This window comes from Thunnus albacares, chromosome 16 (assembly GCF_914725855.1).
Source record: "Thunnus albacares chromosome 16, fThuAlb1.1, whole genome shotgun sequence".
Lineage (NCBI taxonomy): Eukaryota > Metazoa > Chordata > Actinopteri > Scombriformes > Scombridae > Thunnus > Thunnus albacares.
In genome coordinates this window covers 6,547,056-6,563,111 of record NC_058121.1, presented here as the reverse complement: position 1 = coordinate 6,563,111, position 16,056 = coordinate 6,547,056, and the positions used below count along the sequence as shown (strand labels likewise).

Genomic DNA, 16,056 nt, shown 5'->3' with positions numbered 1-16,056 from the left:
AGGTCATTTCTAAGGTCCCATAATGACACCTGAGCAATCTCCATGACAACTGAGCATGGAGATTTCCTCACTACATTTCAGAGGCAAATATTGCACGTTTTACTCTACCACATGTATCTGACAGCAATAATTATCATTCCAAAATATTCCAAAAATACTTTTGAAATGAAATATTATTTAATCAGAACCAGGGTATAAAAACTGATAAAACTTCAGACAAAACATAAAAGCGAACATTTTAACTGTATGCATCAAAACCTGAGAGCAGTAAAAGAATGATGTTAGCTACTAGTTTTAATTTTTTATTTTAATTTTATTTACTTTGGTTACTTTATAGATGAATACTTTACATACAAACCATATCATCAGTTTACAATAGTGATATTTTTTATATATTAAAGTATGTAACAGAAGTTAAAATAATTCAAATGAGCTCCTACAACATTAAAATGCTGCTTACACATTAATGCATTAGTAATAATAACACAATAATATAGCATATATTAACATAATGATGACATGGGACATTTTGCATTAAGATTTACATGATTACTTTTTCTACTTTAAGCACTGTACATTTTGTTGATCGGACTTCCGTACTATTTTGAATGCTGGATTTTTAATTGTAAACGAATATCTTTACATTGTAGTATTGATACTTGTACTAAGTAAAGACTCTGGATACTTCACCACAAGTAATTATGGCCAATTATGATTCAAAGGTCTTTAAGGACAGAGACCGTAGACATTGTAAAGCCCCTTGAGGTAGATTTGTGATATTGGGTTATATAAATTTAAAAAAAAGACTGGACTTGACAAAACTATGAAGATCATAAAATCAATACTTGTTGGTATTCTTGTCATTCTGTTATACCTTAAATATGAGGAGCTCTGTGTCACAGCATCAGGAGAAACTCTGCCTGTCTGCCAGTGTGCAGAAACTTTCTGCTCATCTGCAGGATGCAGAGGATCAGCAGCTCAGCAGCTCTGTGTGCCAGATGTGTTGAGCAGCGTCAGCTGGAAGAGGCAAGACGACTGTTAGTGGTTATAGATGGTGTTTTCCTTTTATTGTCGTATTTTTTTTGTTTTCCTATTGTTCTGGTGTCTTATTTTTTTTATTAATACAATAATGGTTAAATTCTCAATCTGTCAGCGAGCGTTGCATTTCTTTCTTTCATCAGTGTATGTCAGACACATGGAGGTTTGTGTGTGCATGTGAATGAATGAGAGAAAGAGAGATAAAGAGCAAGAATAAAGAGAGAAATGAATGAGTAAAATGTTCATTGTATTCAATACCTTATAATTTGATTTACAGTAATCTAACCTCAGCATTCACACCTCTTGATGTGAGTGTGATGCATAAACAGTTGGGTGTGATCTGTAATTGGCCCACAGCTACATGATGAAGAAGAGCCAGATGTGTTTAAAGACAGAGGAATAACACAGCCCTGTGGATGTGTTTGGTTTGGCAGCATTTTCTCTGGGAGCTGTTGACTGAAAAATTAATCAATGAATGTGTGGTTAATGTGGGACATCTAGTGGCAGAAAAGTGAAAAGGCACTCTGCTATATGTATCAATTTATTGTCTTTTTTTTTTAACTTTCATTCAATCAGAGGATGTTTTGACTTAAAATTAAAATTGTTCTGGAACACTTTTATGTGTGTGTGTCCAGTCTGCTTGTTGCCACTGAGCAGCTCCAGTACAGCAGCAGAGAGGTGAGTGCCTTCCTCAAGGGTATGAAAACTGAGCTGATGAGAATGTCACTAGTTTGCACTATTAATCATTCATTATTAAAATGAGTTAATTTGACACTATAGCTGAGACATTTTCCCTCTTTTACCGCAAATAATTGTCAAACTGAGTTAATATGCCACTAGTAATATTCAATTAAAGCAACAAAGAGAAAAATATGACTTAAAATATCAAATTTAAACCTGCAGTGCAGAACTTTTACATATAATGAATGTCTGTTACATTCAAGCTTTTGCCAAACGAGTTCACACAGTGTTGATTAAGCCTATCACTGCCAGGTAAATCTCTCTGTATTTCACAATATATGGAGTTTTTAATCTGGTGTCAGGTTTGGCATTCCCACACTGGCCAGATGAATGCAGACTTCCGTCAGCCTAGCTGGGTAACTTCCTGTTAGCGCTCCGCTAACTTGAATGGGCATAAAATAATTTCATCGTGTGACTCTTCTAGATTTTCCAAATGTTATCGGACCGAATGGATCAAATTCTGATAGTGAAACAAATCATTTTGTAGGGGTTGTGTGACCCTGAAAACAATTTATCCACAATTTTACAGCCACAACAGTAGTAACGGGGTAGGCTACAGTGGACACTATGACGTACACACGTCAACAGTGTTTTTGTAATGACTCTCACTGCCAGAAGGGGAAGACAAAAGTCCTGCACTCCAGCTTTAACGCCAATGTCACCCAGTGGACAAAGTATTAAGAAAAATTTATTTTAAAATATGCAGCTCCTTTAAGACATGCTACTTATGATTTTTTGGCTTTAATAACTATATATTTAACTTCTTTTTTTCTTGTTGGGATATGGAAGTATAATTTTACAACTGGGTTAAACCGATTTTTGCACTTCCAAAACGTCTACGTATTTTTAAGGACAGGTCTCCAATTTTTCAAGTCTGTCTTATAAAAACAGTCAGGAGCCCAAATGAACATTGAAACAGGCTTTTCTTGCTGTAATCATTCCTCCTGTTCATACTGACCATTACAAGATCCTTCATAATGCACTTAAGTGGTAGTGGACAAAATCCACAGTCCTCCTTCTGTGCAAAAATGTATTTAAAAGTTCATCTGAAACTAACATTAAGTTTCAGTCCAAATGAGTCAAATCAAGTAGATATCTTTCAACTTTACAGTCTTTTTAGTGCCAAAGTCCCTCTTTTTGTTACTATACTTCCACCACAGCTCAACAGGGAAACACTGTTAGAGGAAACACAAAGAGGGAATTTGATTCTAAAAAGACTGTAAATGTGTGAGATATCCACTTGATATGACTAACTCAGACTGCTGAAGTGTCGTATAAGCTTCACATCAACTTCTAAATGCATTTTTGCACAAAATGACTGTGTGGACACACTGTGATTTTGGCCTCCATCACTTACATTGAAAGTACATTTGAAAGGGATTTTTTAATAGCCGGTATGAACAGGAGGAATGATTACAGTGAGGAAAACCTCTTTCACTGTTCATATGGGCACCTGACTGTTGTTTTAATACAGACTTGAAAAATTATGAATGTATCATTTAAGGTAGAGGTCTCATTCAAACTTTAAAAAGGTTATATTTGAACTCTTTTGTTTTGTTTTTTTTTTGTTTTTTTTTTTTACATTTTTTAAAAAAGCATAGACATCATACATATACTGCTTTTTTCTGATGTTTTTAGACTTCATTATGGTTCTGTATGTCATTTGTAATTGTGTATGTCAGTGGTGATGTAATTAACAGGGTTAAATTGAGGTTTTTCGAACAAGAAAAGAAATTTTAATTCTGCTCTCAGTTCCACAATCTTCCCTGGTGGAACACAGGGTCCACACAAACCTATTCTCTCTCTCAAAATGTAAAAAAACGAACTCACCAGAGTTATAGTTTTGTATCTCGAAACCTTAAGTGACTGCCTGCTCAAAGTTATTAACTGCTATTGTAACTGATGGCTTAAATCTGTAGTCTGGCAAAGGTGCCACACTGCAGCAAGGTGGCACTACACCCAGTAAAGACAGGTGTTTTGAAAATTATTTTAATATTTCATGTTTTTTTTTATTATCAAAATGTTTTTACAGTAACGCACAGGTATTTACAACATGCATGAGGGGAAACTACATGTATATGAGAAAAAAGACGACTGTTAATTTCATATTTAATGCCTGTGGTATCAAACAAAACTGCAGATCTTAGTCAGTCCTCACCACACTAAAGCAGGGATTTATATTCAATGTGATATTTGTGATCACAGTCTGAGATTTTTCATAGATCTGAAAGAATCGTATCCTACTCAGGTTCCCATGTGGTTTCTCCAAGAGCACTGAAAACATGCACGATCCAATTAAAATGATTTTCTATGCCCTCACACAGCTACAGGTATAGTGTAGATCTGTTCAAATTACAGCTATTGCCTCAGTAATGCTGGACCACTTCCAGCAATGAAAGATGGAAAAAGATTTCCTCCTAGTAGAACTGGTCTTACTTGAAATTAGCACACACATTATAAAATGACACCTCCCCATAAATGTGTTGTGAAATTTCTTGATAAAGGCGTGTGCACCAGATGAAACTACACACTATGTGCTGTATGTTTAGAATATTTTTGTTTATAAAGACACCAAGAGAGAATACAATTTGATATATTCCCCAATACAGCATATATCAATTTATTCTTGTTTTCACCCTTCATGCAGCTGTAATATGAAGATCTTACCACAAGAGGTCCTCCTTATGACGGGAAACAAAGGGCATGTTTGGTTAGACGTAAATAATTCATGTAGAGGGCAACAGCTTCTTTATGTGTTGATTAGATAAGCAGTGAACTCCAACATTTGTCAAAGAGAATTAAACAACCAGACTCTACTGTCTAGAAGCATGTTGACTGGCTAGCAGCCAAATAATGATTATCTCCGTCCAAATTTACTTGCTAATCCATTTGGATCACATAAGATTAATAGACCAAGCAATGCAATTAGTTTGCAACATTATGACACGCTTCCAGCTCACTGCCCCGAACAAAAAACTCTGCAATCATTATGGAGATTAATGTTCTGAAAGGGGGCTTGAAAGTTTCCTTACTTTCCTTGCCAACGTGTTTATTATATCAGATGATAAATTTGAGACCTAACGTTTTTTTAATTTCGACTAATTGATAGCAGAGCAGTCTGGACGTGTTGAATTATGACATGAAATATGGCTGAATTAGTTTTTTGGTCGTACTGTTTGTAGTGAACTGCTCCTTTTCAGAGCTCCACATATGGTCATCATGTCTCCGCCCAGCTTTCCCCAGACTGCCTTTGTTGTCTCTCCGCCCAGTGCGTGAGTCTGGACTGGGAGATAAGAGTGGAAACAGGGCAGGGTCTGACTGCACATGAAAACAGCTTCGGTGCGTGTTCAGTGTACTTTCTCCTTACAGAGATGTCAAGTCGTGCTACTGAATCGAGACTTTAACTGCGCTTAACTTCCACTCGGTGACATTCCCGATTCCTGCGGGCGTTGCTCCTCTGACACCGGCGGTCTTGCACAACTTTGGGAAGTATGTGGATTTGTTGTGAGAGCTGAGAAGGAATGTGCGGATTTGGTGGCTTTTCCTCCTGTGTGCGTGTTTTTTCATTTGCATTCGGAACAGTGTCGTGACTTCGGCCACCGTGTGTTGTCCATCAGCGTTATCGGGTTTATCCTAAGCTTGCAATCGACAGCAAACATGCAGCATGATGTGGAGCTGCACCATCGCCTCTTGCAGACTGTTTACCTGTGTTGAAACGGAGCGAGGTTGCACGTCGTGCTTGTGCAGAGGCTCCATGGGTAACCGCCGTGCGTAACGCTGGCTCTCCATGGAGCTCTGGTGGAGACCTCTCATCACAACCCACACTTGAAGACAGTGAGTGACACTTGAAACAAAATGAGTCAAGACCAGGACGGCATCTCTTTACAGGTGCCTTGCTTTGGTGCTTGTCCTGGCAGAGAGAGCCTCGGCGGTGAAAGCACCACCACCAGCAGCGGCGGCGGTGGTTGTGGAGGTGGCGGTGGCACCTCTGTTATCCCAGCAGCCGGGACTTTCTGGCAGGACTCGGTGCTCGGAGGCGGGGGGCTCAGCCCGACCGCCGGGAGCTGCCCGATGGACGGCGGTGGCTTGCTGTCCACGGGGAAGTCATGTAAAAACAGGCCGGTGACGGTAGCTTATGTGGTGAATGGCGAGGCGAGCCAGCAGAATAACGCGGAGAGCGTGGCCCTGCAGTGTCTGAAGGACGCTTGTGATACGGTGGGCAGCAAGCTGGAGACGGTGAACTTTGGGAAACTGGACTTTGGGGAGACCACGGTGCTAGACAGCTTCTACAACGCAGGTGAGTCAAGTGAAGGAAGCCTTTAAAACCCTCACAAATGCATCCAAAGCTGCTTCTGTCAAGCCATGACTAGCAGGATGTCATTTTGCCAAAGTGTCAACCTGTTGGAAATCTTGATCCTAAACGCTGCCTGTTTTAAATCAATCCTCTAAATGCATTTCATAGGGTTTAACTTAATCTTTGCTCTCCATTATAATGATTAAACTATAAGATCAATAGTGTTTAGTGCAAGTCAGTCACCCCTGAAGTGCGATTACTTCATGATGGCATGGCACTGGAATGCAGCACTTTGTCACACACTAGTTGCAGGGGGTCAAAGGTCACGGCTTTGCGGCATCACCTCATTCTTGGAAACTGTTTGCCTGCAGGACAGGTTGCTCTGGGCTCCCTAAACACAACACTCAGCTTTGCATGTCAGGGCTTGAGACTGCAGCTTTGTTATTTCCACGCTGTAGTTTGTTAGTAAAAGCTGGAATTCCCTGAGCCATAAGCATCATTGGGGTTGTATAATTTGCTCCACAAATGTGGGGTTGATTGTTATACTTTCCCCCCACGCATAGTTTCCCTCTTCCATTGTGCGCCTCCAGTATTGTGCTGGAGTGTCGTGGGTTGAGCCATGAGGCTGGACTTTCCACTGGAATCTGCAAGGAGAGGAACGAACTTGAACCCTCTGACTGACTGAAAGTACTTTCCCCCTCTTATTCGTACTGTATTTGTAGTAGTTGGCTTATAATCCTGATGGAAATGTTCAGTTACGTTATAAACACTGAAAAAAAAACTCTCTTTGGAAAGCAGACCCTTCAGAGATTTTGGTTAAATAAAAAACAGCTGTAATGCACAGAGCTGGCCAACGTGTTGAGGAGCCACTAACAGCAGCTGATGTTTGCATTTCTCTGAGATATTTGGTGTCAGGATTGTTCAGCAGATATTGCAGCAACAATATTATAGCAAAAATGATTATGGTCTGAAAGAACAACACTTTAAAGGTGCACTATGTAAATTTGGCTAGAATTTTAGTTTAAAACATTAAAAAATTAACTGCAATAATCAAGAGAATGTAAAGAAATAACAATTTTGCCATTATGTCAAAGACATCTATGTATTGTGTTTCAGAGATATCTACTGAAGTTAGCATGCTAACCAGCTAGCCCTGTCCTGTCCTGTCTTGTAATACCACATTGTACCACAGGGGCAATAGTGAGTCACTGTAGCATCCAGTCTGCCCTCAGTCCAACATGAGAAGATGAAGAAGTATTGCTGCCCTGAGTGCGATATTTTTTTTCCTAGGATGGCAAAGTCATGACCCGTCCTACTCTGCGTCTGATCGGCTTACCCTGATGTTCTTACCTTAACCAATCTCATTCCTCATGCCTAAACGTAACCAACCCAACCAACAAAGACAATGAGTACTAGCCAGTCAGAGGCAGAGTAGGGCGGGTCATGGTTTCATCATCCTAGGAAAAAAATTTGGTTCCCCAAGCAACTGGCCAGCACTGGCGGAGATTCTGAGCCAGGCTGTTTCACTGCTAATATTTCACTTAATTGAGTTTTAATATTTTTTCAGGGGAGAAAGTAACCATTTAGAGTCCCAGTATGTGATCAGTTTATCCAGATAACGCCTATTTGGAAATTAGCGCTGCTGTTGTTGGGAGATGCCACTGCTGCAACCACTGGGTGGATCTCAGCTGCATGATCCAACGAACTGATCTGTGCAACTCTTTGGTAAATTACCGCTGGCTCTAATGTCTCCATAGCATTTTGATGTGATTGATGATGAGGGGTGATGCGTTTGGGAGGAAGAGGAAGGGTGGGTGGTGGGGGCGGACTATTTCTGGTGATATGCTGCCCCCTATTTGTTTGGTGCAGGTGGCCAAATGTTACATAGTGCACCTTGCACCTTTAAAATACTTTTGATGAAGGTCCAGAGGGACTGAAACGTTAGTATGATCAATAAAGAAAAGAAGAAAGAATTATTCACACAGCACGATTACATACAAAGTCAATGCAAAGATGAAAGCAGGTTCAAATTCACCCTAGGCAAGTGAATTGACACAAATACGTGTTTGAGTGAGTTGAAAATGTTTCAACTGAAAAAAGTCCTTTATGACTGTACTTCATGAACATACAGAGAGGAGTTGGGAAAAGGGAGAGAGACTGGAGGGAAATATCAGAAAGAACCAGAGTCCCTGGTGAGTTATGAGTTCATTCAGAGGCTGAACCGAACATAAACACACAGAAACACTCTCACAGATACAGTCGGAGCCTTCTGTTGCTAGCTAGCCTACAGTTAATATACAGTAGTGTATTTTGGCTGTTTGGAGCGAATAAACACAAATCATCCCACGGTCAAACTCACGCGATTAACGCAAGGCCAAAATTCACAGCTTTAGGTTGTATCTTGGGCTTTGGGAAACTAGACACTCGACCCTTTTCACCATTTTCTGATATTTTATTGACCAAATGACTAATCTATTAATCGATAATGAAAATAATTTTTAGTTGCAGCCCTAGACTTCTACTTCCAGAATTAGTGGCACCTAATAACTTCACTCACTTCACAACTCTGTGATGATGATGAAGTGATTATCATTTATGTCCTAAATTCAAAAGTCGGTTGAAGATGTAGTTATGGTAGAGTAAAAGCAAATTCAAAATTCCTCTAATTAGAGCTGAATCAAGAAATAGGCTGATAATAGTACTTTAAAATGCAGTAAATCAAACAAGTTTTACCCGCATCAAGCCATCAGAGCCCGTCATGATAATTGTGAAACCAGGCAGCTGTGTAGTCTACTCAGCGCACAGCAGGCTTGTTTCTTATCACAACATCACATTATTAGTTATACAAACACATCAAGTTCTCTTTTTTTTCATTTGCTTCTCTTCCTCTGAACTACTGTGGAATTTTCTCATAATTCACATGGGAGGTCAGAGGCATTTTCCTAGAAATACGCTGTATCTGTTCAAACACACACTGCCTGATCCCCTTCCTGCACAAGTGTGTACCAGCGATGAAGGCCAGACAACAAAAACCTTTAAACAATGAGCTCAGAGCCAGACGGCAGCTTGTTGGGTCCCTGTTATTTGGAAAAATGGTTTGTTAGATTCAAATACAATGAAGAAGCTGTTCACAACTATCCTAACTGTCCTCGCCTACATGATACTGTGGACAATGAGAACATGGGGCTGGGAAATGGCAGGCGCTGACTGTCGAGCCTTCAGGACATGATACACAGGAAATGTTGGACAGAGACGTAAACTGTTGCCAACAAGAATGACCAACCATATTTTTTCCTCAGAAGTTTTATTCCAGATCTTTGAATCATCATCCGCCTCTAAACGTGTGTTGTTCCTCTTACTCTGAGAGAGACTTTATAGGTGGAAGTAAAAATGGGAATTTCATCAAATGGTGACAGAGTCAAAATCTAGCAATATATTTTTAAAGAATCCAAACAAATATGGCGCAAATGTAGATAAAAGTTGTAAATCGACTGATTGAAATAAAATAAATCAAAGGAAGAACTTACACTGGAAGTATTTCTTCTAGACTTGCAACGATAAGTCAATTAATGGATTGGTAGAAGATTAATTAGCAACAATTTTGATTATCAAGTAATCATTTTTGTAAATTGTCATTTTTTTTAAAGGAAAAATGCCAAAAATTTGCTGGTTGCAGTTTCTCAGAAGTGAAGATTTGAAGCTTTTTATGTCATAAATGATAGTAAACTGAATATCTTTGGATTTTGGACAAAACATGACATTTGAAGAAGTCATCTTGGGCTCTAAGAAATTATAGCAGGCATTTTTCACTATTTTTTCTGATTAATCGATAATGAAAATAGTCATCAGTTGCAGCCCAAATTGCATCATAGATGTTTTTCACCTTATAGGTTTTAGAATAAGTTTATCATTAAGCCTCTCGTGCTCGAGACAATGAATTGACTTGAAGTAAGGTGTACAGAGACAATGAAAAGGGTGTAATGGATGTTTCAAATGACGTTAGTTCGACTGACATGATAATTGCAGAGCTAACTGCCCCCAGCCAACACTAATGCAACTCCTGTGTCGAGTGAAAAACAACACTGAGAAGACGTCAGAGAGAGATTAGGTCAAAATAAACCTTCTTCCTGAACAGGAAACAGCTATGAAGAAGTTAATATTAGACTGAAAAAGACAGTGGTAAGAAAATTGACACTCTGTTGCTTCTACACGTTCAACCAACAAATGATTTCTTTCTACTGAAATATGAAAAAGAAATACCTGATGAAATGGTTGCTAACATATAAAAATGAATGATTTTTACTCAATGCATGTAATTTTATATGGCAGAGATTCTCTACAGGGGCTGAATTCCCTTTGCAAAAATGCAGCAGCTGAATTTAGTATTTACCAGGGATTGTATAGACTTTTGCTGTCCCACCTGTGTTGGCAGGTTTGGGCGTTGGGTCATAACTGTGGTATGCAGAGCTTTATCACTCCAGTTGATTGTTATGCTGAATTACTGTGTAATTTAAAGGAAGCACAATGGCTTTTTGAACAATCTCAGCACTTTGAAAGCCGCTTTCCTGCAGCCTGAGTGTTTGCTTACCTCTTGTTTTGTGCTGAGAGCTCAACTCCACCACTAACCGCTCTGCCGGCAACACAGATACAGACCACAAATTGTTTTTAGGAAGTCCACTTGTGTTTCTACTTTTTGTTGTAATATTGGGAAGGCTGAGAGGAGCACATTCTTGAGCTCTGATGTGAATCTGAAAGATTTCGAAAGCACACTAGCCGCTACATCAAGAAAATGCAACGTAAACACATTTTTTCACAGATACCTCATATCTGTAAATGTCTGCAGTGGCCTTCAACTGTTCAGATGTTAAATTTCCATCATTGTGGAGGCCAATTTGAAATGGTTTGAATCCTCAGACTGACTGGGAAAGTACTGCTGGTGAAAGTTAATTAGTGTTTTCTTCTCCCTACCACTGCTGAGAAACCTCTAAGCAATTCAATTAAATCAGTATTAAATCAATCAGTCAATTGTAAAGCCCATAAAGTGTCATAACATGGTGCGAAATACCCCCAAGTTTCCATAGTGTGATTAAAGTCCAAAATCCAAAAATGTTCAAATAACACTGATATCAAAAGTTACAGTTACATTTGAGATGCTGGAAATTAGAGAATGTTTTGTATTTTGTCTTGATAATTAAATGAAACAGTGTAGCTAAAGCCTGCTCGAACAGTTGCTAGATGTCGCTAGATGACATCATGTGCTAATTTGCATATCTGTGACATCATGGCTTAAGTACGCACATTCACTGCACATTCACGTCTCTGTCTGGCTGATGATTGGTTTGCCCATAAAAAGTCGCTGACAAGGTCTTAAAAGTTGCCAAATCTAGTGAGAAAGTCACTCATTTGGCAACACTGGTTGGACTCTGGGTGGTTCTGTTTTTCCCGGAGGTCCACGCTGTCAGGAAGGCTTATTGGTCAACAGTGCTAATATACATGTTTGAGTTCACCAAAGTTGAACTTGACTAGAACAATTCACACAGATTGAAGTTGCCCCTTTGAGTGAATCCACAGATTGTGGTGATACCACTGAAATGTACTGGCCTTTACTGGACAGCTCTCAGTATGAAAACTGCATGGAGCTGTTAAGTCTTGCAAAAGAATATAAATTTTGTGAATTTACCAAAAAAGGCTACATTTGTACCATTACCTCAATATTAGATTTAAATAGTAATGTATCTTCAATGGTGTGGCTTTAGTTTGAAATCTTTTCTAAGTGAAACTCATACAATCTGAACAGTAGACCCAAAGAGGACACAGATGTAATCCTTGCACAGTGGGTGAGGTCCCACTATGTCCAGTGTCAACATTGCTTAGTCAGCTTACAGTGCCTCATTGGGAGTGTCTCGGGATTCACCAGCATAAGATTGCACACTCAGCTTCCCGACTGGGAGGCCGCGGCTCTGAAATCCCATCAGCTGGCCCTCTGTTAAGTTGTTTATTCTCCCTCCTGTTTACTCTGTATGTTTGGCTGCTCGTCAGAGGTTAAAGAGCACAAGGTCAAAAGGAATTATCCCACAGGCTTCTCACCAGCGTCTAGGGAAAATCCCCCTCACCTCAGTGGGAGAGGTAGGCTGCAGTCAGACTCACAAGTGCATGTTTTTCACTCTATTTCTCAACAGGAAGTATAGAGTGGAGTCAAAATCGGAAGCAAGCCATTCATTATTGTTGGGAAATCCACATTACAACTGAAATAAGTCAGCGGTAAATCTCTTAAACTCACTGTCTGTCACTCAAGGCTTTTGTTTTGACATCTTTACATGTCACATTAATAACACTAACACTTAAGATTAATAACAGCAATCCCCAACATCCCTAAATGTAGTATTTCATCATCAAGTTGTCAGTTATTGTGAGAGCGTATTCTACATATAAGCTGAACATGTTGTAAGCAGAGTATAGACTTAAATAAACCCTAGGGTAAGAAGCTCCTCAGAAAAACGACAAGAGTTGGAGCAGAAGCGGTGAATCAAAGCTCCCTTTCAACCCCTTATCAGAGGTTCATTTTAGGTGAAAGGCAGCAAGAGCCAGCAGCCAGCGTCTCTAGAAACCAGTGGAGGGTGAGAGAGCTAACTCAAGCCAATGATGGTATGATGATAAGGTGCCAGTGAGTGGCTCTACCTACCACAAAGATCAGTACCATAATTCTGTTGTATCAGCTGGAGAAAGTAAATCTGGAGCTGTCATGTGCAAAAAAACAAACAAACAAGAGTAGTGACTTATATTCAGTTGTGAATTCATGAAAACGATTGTAGGAGAGGCTGTGATACCATTTCCTGCATTTCTGGCCTTTGTAAAGTCTGGGTGTTTACATGCACACTACACTATCTATTAAAATAACGATAACCACAATAGGGCTCTGGTTAACAGCGTTATGATATATTAGTCATTTCTGTTATGCAGCTTTAGTCTTGTTTGTTTCAGTGCTTTGATCCTGCTCATCCACCGCAAAGGTCACAGAGTGAAGTGGATGCAAAACTGCATGTTTGATGAAAGTGAAGCATGGGTGGTTGTGGGAAAGTGAAAAATCTTTTGGGGGGAAGCAACAGAAAAACTGTTTCATGTTACGATATAAGCTACACATTATAGAGAATGTGTTAAGATGCTCGTCTGTAGGCTGCCACGCACCCTTCGGGACTTTAACCAAACTTTCTAACAGATGATATAAAGTCTGGTGGTTATTTTGGGGAAGCGACTGCAAATCATATTTCCTTCCATCTAATGATTACTATAATGTGGTCATTCACTTTGTGGTGTTTGTGCATATAAATTTACATATATTAACTCTAAGTATACTTAACTGAAGGTCATTAATTCATCAAAACCACAGCAGGCAACTTCTACAGTGACATCTTTAAAACAACGGTAACAATACATTTTGGAGGAACTGGTTAAAAATACCAAGAAACCCTGTACAGAGATTTTTATCAACCATGCTGGTATGTGGTGTTTCTGTTTCTCTTATCTCTACCACTTTGTGATTTTCAGGCTGTTACAGGTACAGTAATTTCTGCCTTAAGCCGCTTTATTTCAGAGTAGCATTTTGCAGAAAAAGCCCAACTGTTCCTCAATCCAATCACATGAAGCAATCGAGATAAGGTCGAAATATTGTTTACTTATCATAACAACAATTCCCTCTTGTTTCAGTGCATTCTGCTTTAAGCAAGCAGGAAGTAAATCAAGAAGGCATGTCAGGGCAGCCAGCACAGCAGCACGGGCTTCTCCCAGTGTTTGTCAGCTGTAGATGAATTGACATTCTGTTCTCAGCTCTTTTCCCCCTCGGGGCCGGGGCACTGCAGTTTGTGAAATATCTCTGTGTGTGTGAAAAGGCAACAAAGTGGAGCAGAGGTAAAAAAAAAAAAAAAAAAAAAAAAGGGACCAGTCTGCCAGGAGAGCGGTGCGACTGGCAGGTTGGTCTCGTTTCCTGCATCATGGTGTTTTCAAGGCTTGGAGTCGTTTTCTTTTGAGTACATTTGTGTCTAAAAATAAAGAGGGCATTAATCTCTGCTGGGCAGGGCATCTAAACTGAATAACCATTGTCTAGTATTTCCCATACTGTCCACTGGGAGAAGAGATGTATTTGTAGAAAGAAAGGCTCAGTTGAGAGACATGTATGGTGCTTTTCTTCCATTCCCAGGGTTGTATTTTTTTGGGAAAATGCCCCGACTGGCTGTTTACACTTTATGTGGCTTTTTGACCTTACATGATGTGGAATTTATCATAGATGTTTGACTTCAAGAGACAATTCCCAGTCTGCTTTCAGTTGTCAGTGACACGTGCGTCAAGATGTTTGTCTGGTTCAAAGCCTCCCCCACCCCCTACCCCACCCTCTACCCCATCCCGTTTATGTGTTTATTTTTGGTTTGTATTTTCTTGTTACCCTTTCTTTTGTTCATTGAAAGTGTGGTAACGAAACAGTTAGCATGGTCAAGAAACAAAACATCAGCAGTAAAAATGTCATCCCTCATGAGTAATGGAGTCTCCCTGCGGGACAAACATGCACCACTTTGTTTTTACTGGCGACTGCTGCACCACTAGTTTCTTTAATTTTTACATTTCAAGGACGAGTTGATGAAACGCTTCATCTTAAAAAGTTTGCATAATTAATGTACGGTGAAGACAACCAGCTTTTCCCCAGAAAAACATCTTCAATTTATGCACTTCATTCAGGAAAACTAAGATGTTGTCATGCAGAGCTGTTTTTAAGTCCTTTGGAACAAGTATACTGTGATGAGTAAAATGTGTTATATATTTAGTGGTAGTGTTACTACTAGTAACAGTGGCACTCTTTTATCCTGCATGTCACTTCAACCTGACAGTAGTGAAACATCATCCGTAGAACATCATCATGCATCGGCCACAACACAACAACCAACCTCTGCTGTTCCTGGAAATTTGGACATTATTCTCTCTAAGGTTCCTTTAAAAAGACTTTTTGAGAGTGGGAAATTTTTTCAGTGGACCTTGAAGACAGTAATTCCACTCTTGTTGTGTCCTCGGTGCAGACCAAGCTCCAGGGAAATCTTCTCGCTGCACTCTGCTCCACTAACACGAGCTTCATTCCCTCTTTCTCCATTAGTGATAAAGGGAAAAACCTCAGTGGCTACATATTGATGGTGTCACTTACATAACTTTCAGCAGTTTCCTCACTATGGGTCATATTTTCGTGGAGGCGTAACAACCAGCACAAGCACCACTCTGAAAGTTTGGTATTTTGCTGACCTTGAAACTCGCTTTGCATGCCCGTGTGGTGTTTTGGTGACCAGCGCAGAGTGCAGGGTGTTCAGGTGGGAGGTTCATTCAAATGAAGTAGCACAAAGACAGTTGTTGTATTTTGGTGGAAATTGGACATTGCACTGAAAACAGACATCTCAGAACCACATCTATCATAAATAATTTATTTCAATTAAACACTCTCCAACCAAAATCGGCACAGAAAATAACATTTAATGTGGTTAAAGCGTCTGTATTGATCTATAAGTGAATGTGGGTGATTCTTACAGTATCTGCTGTCCACAGCTGCTTTATACTGTATGAAAAGCTTCTCCTTCAGTTCATTAAAACCCTGCAGCATCTGAAGGCAGCAGTACTGATATGTAAATCCGCAGCCCCTGAGAGCATGTCAGAGCACGGCCGTTCACTCTGTTTACCTTCATTTAATCACCTGATGTCACCAGGCTGTTACAGTATAAGCACACACACCTCTACACACATCAGACTGGCCGGTTATAACTCAATATTCTACTTTTTTATGAAGGAGACGTCAGGTTAGCAGGGCTCATCAAGGCCTCTTTTACAACTTTCTTTTTAGTAAAAGTAACGTCTCATGTTTTATCTTTGAAACACATTGCAGTGCAAACGCTGTTGTGTAACATTAATTACTGAACTATGTGACCATGTACAAGGTGAGATACATTAAAATCATT

The 16,056-nt window shown here is 39.7% G+C and overlaps 1 protein-coding gene across 3 annotated transcripts in view; it reads left to right on the top strand.

Annotated features, from left to right (window-relative positions):
- Positions 1 to 5,040: 5,040 nt before the first annotated feature.
- Positions 5,041 to 16,056, top strand: part of map3k5 (mitogen-activated protein kinase kinase kinase 5) — a 72,185-nt gene continuing 61,169 nt past the window's right edge. Inside the window, exons 1-2 of one of the 3 annotated variants that reach the window (XM_044376811.1) lie at positions 6,020 to 6,076; positions 6,637 to 6,760. Coding sequence is in view for 2 of the 3 variants with exons in the window: in XM_044376808.1 (XP_044232743.1) it covers positions 5,635 to 6,076 (442 nt within the window). In the remaining variant the exon portion in view is untranslated. Of the gene's footprint in view, positions 6,077 to 6,636; positions 6,761 to 16,056 lie in introns of all 3 variants that reach the window. The other 2 variants (XM_044376808.1, XM_044376809.1) reach the window with 2 other exon arrangements.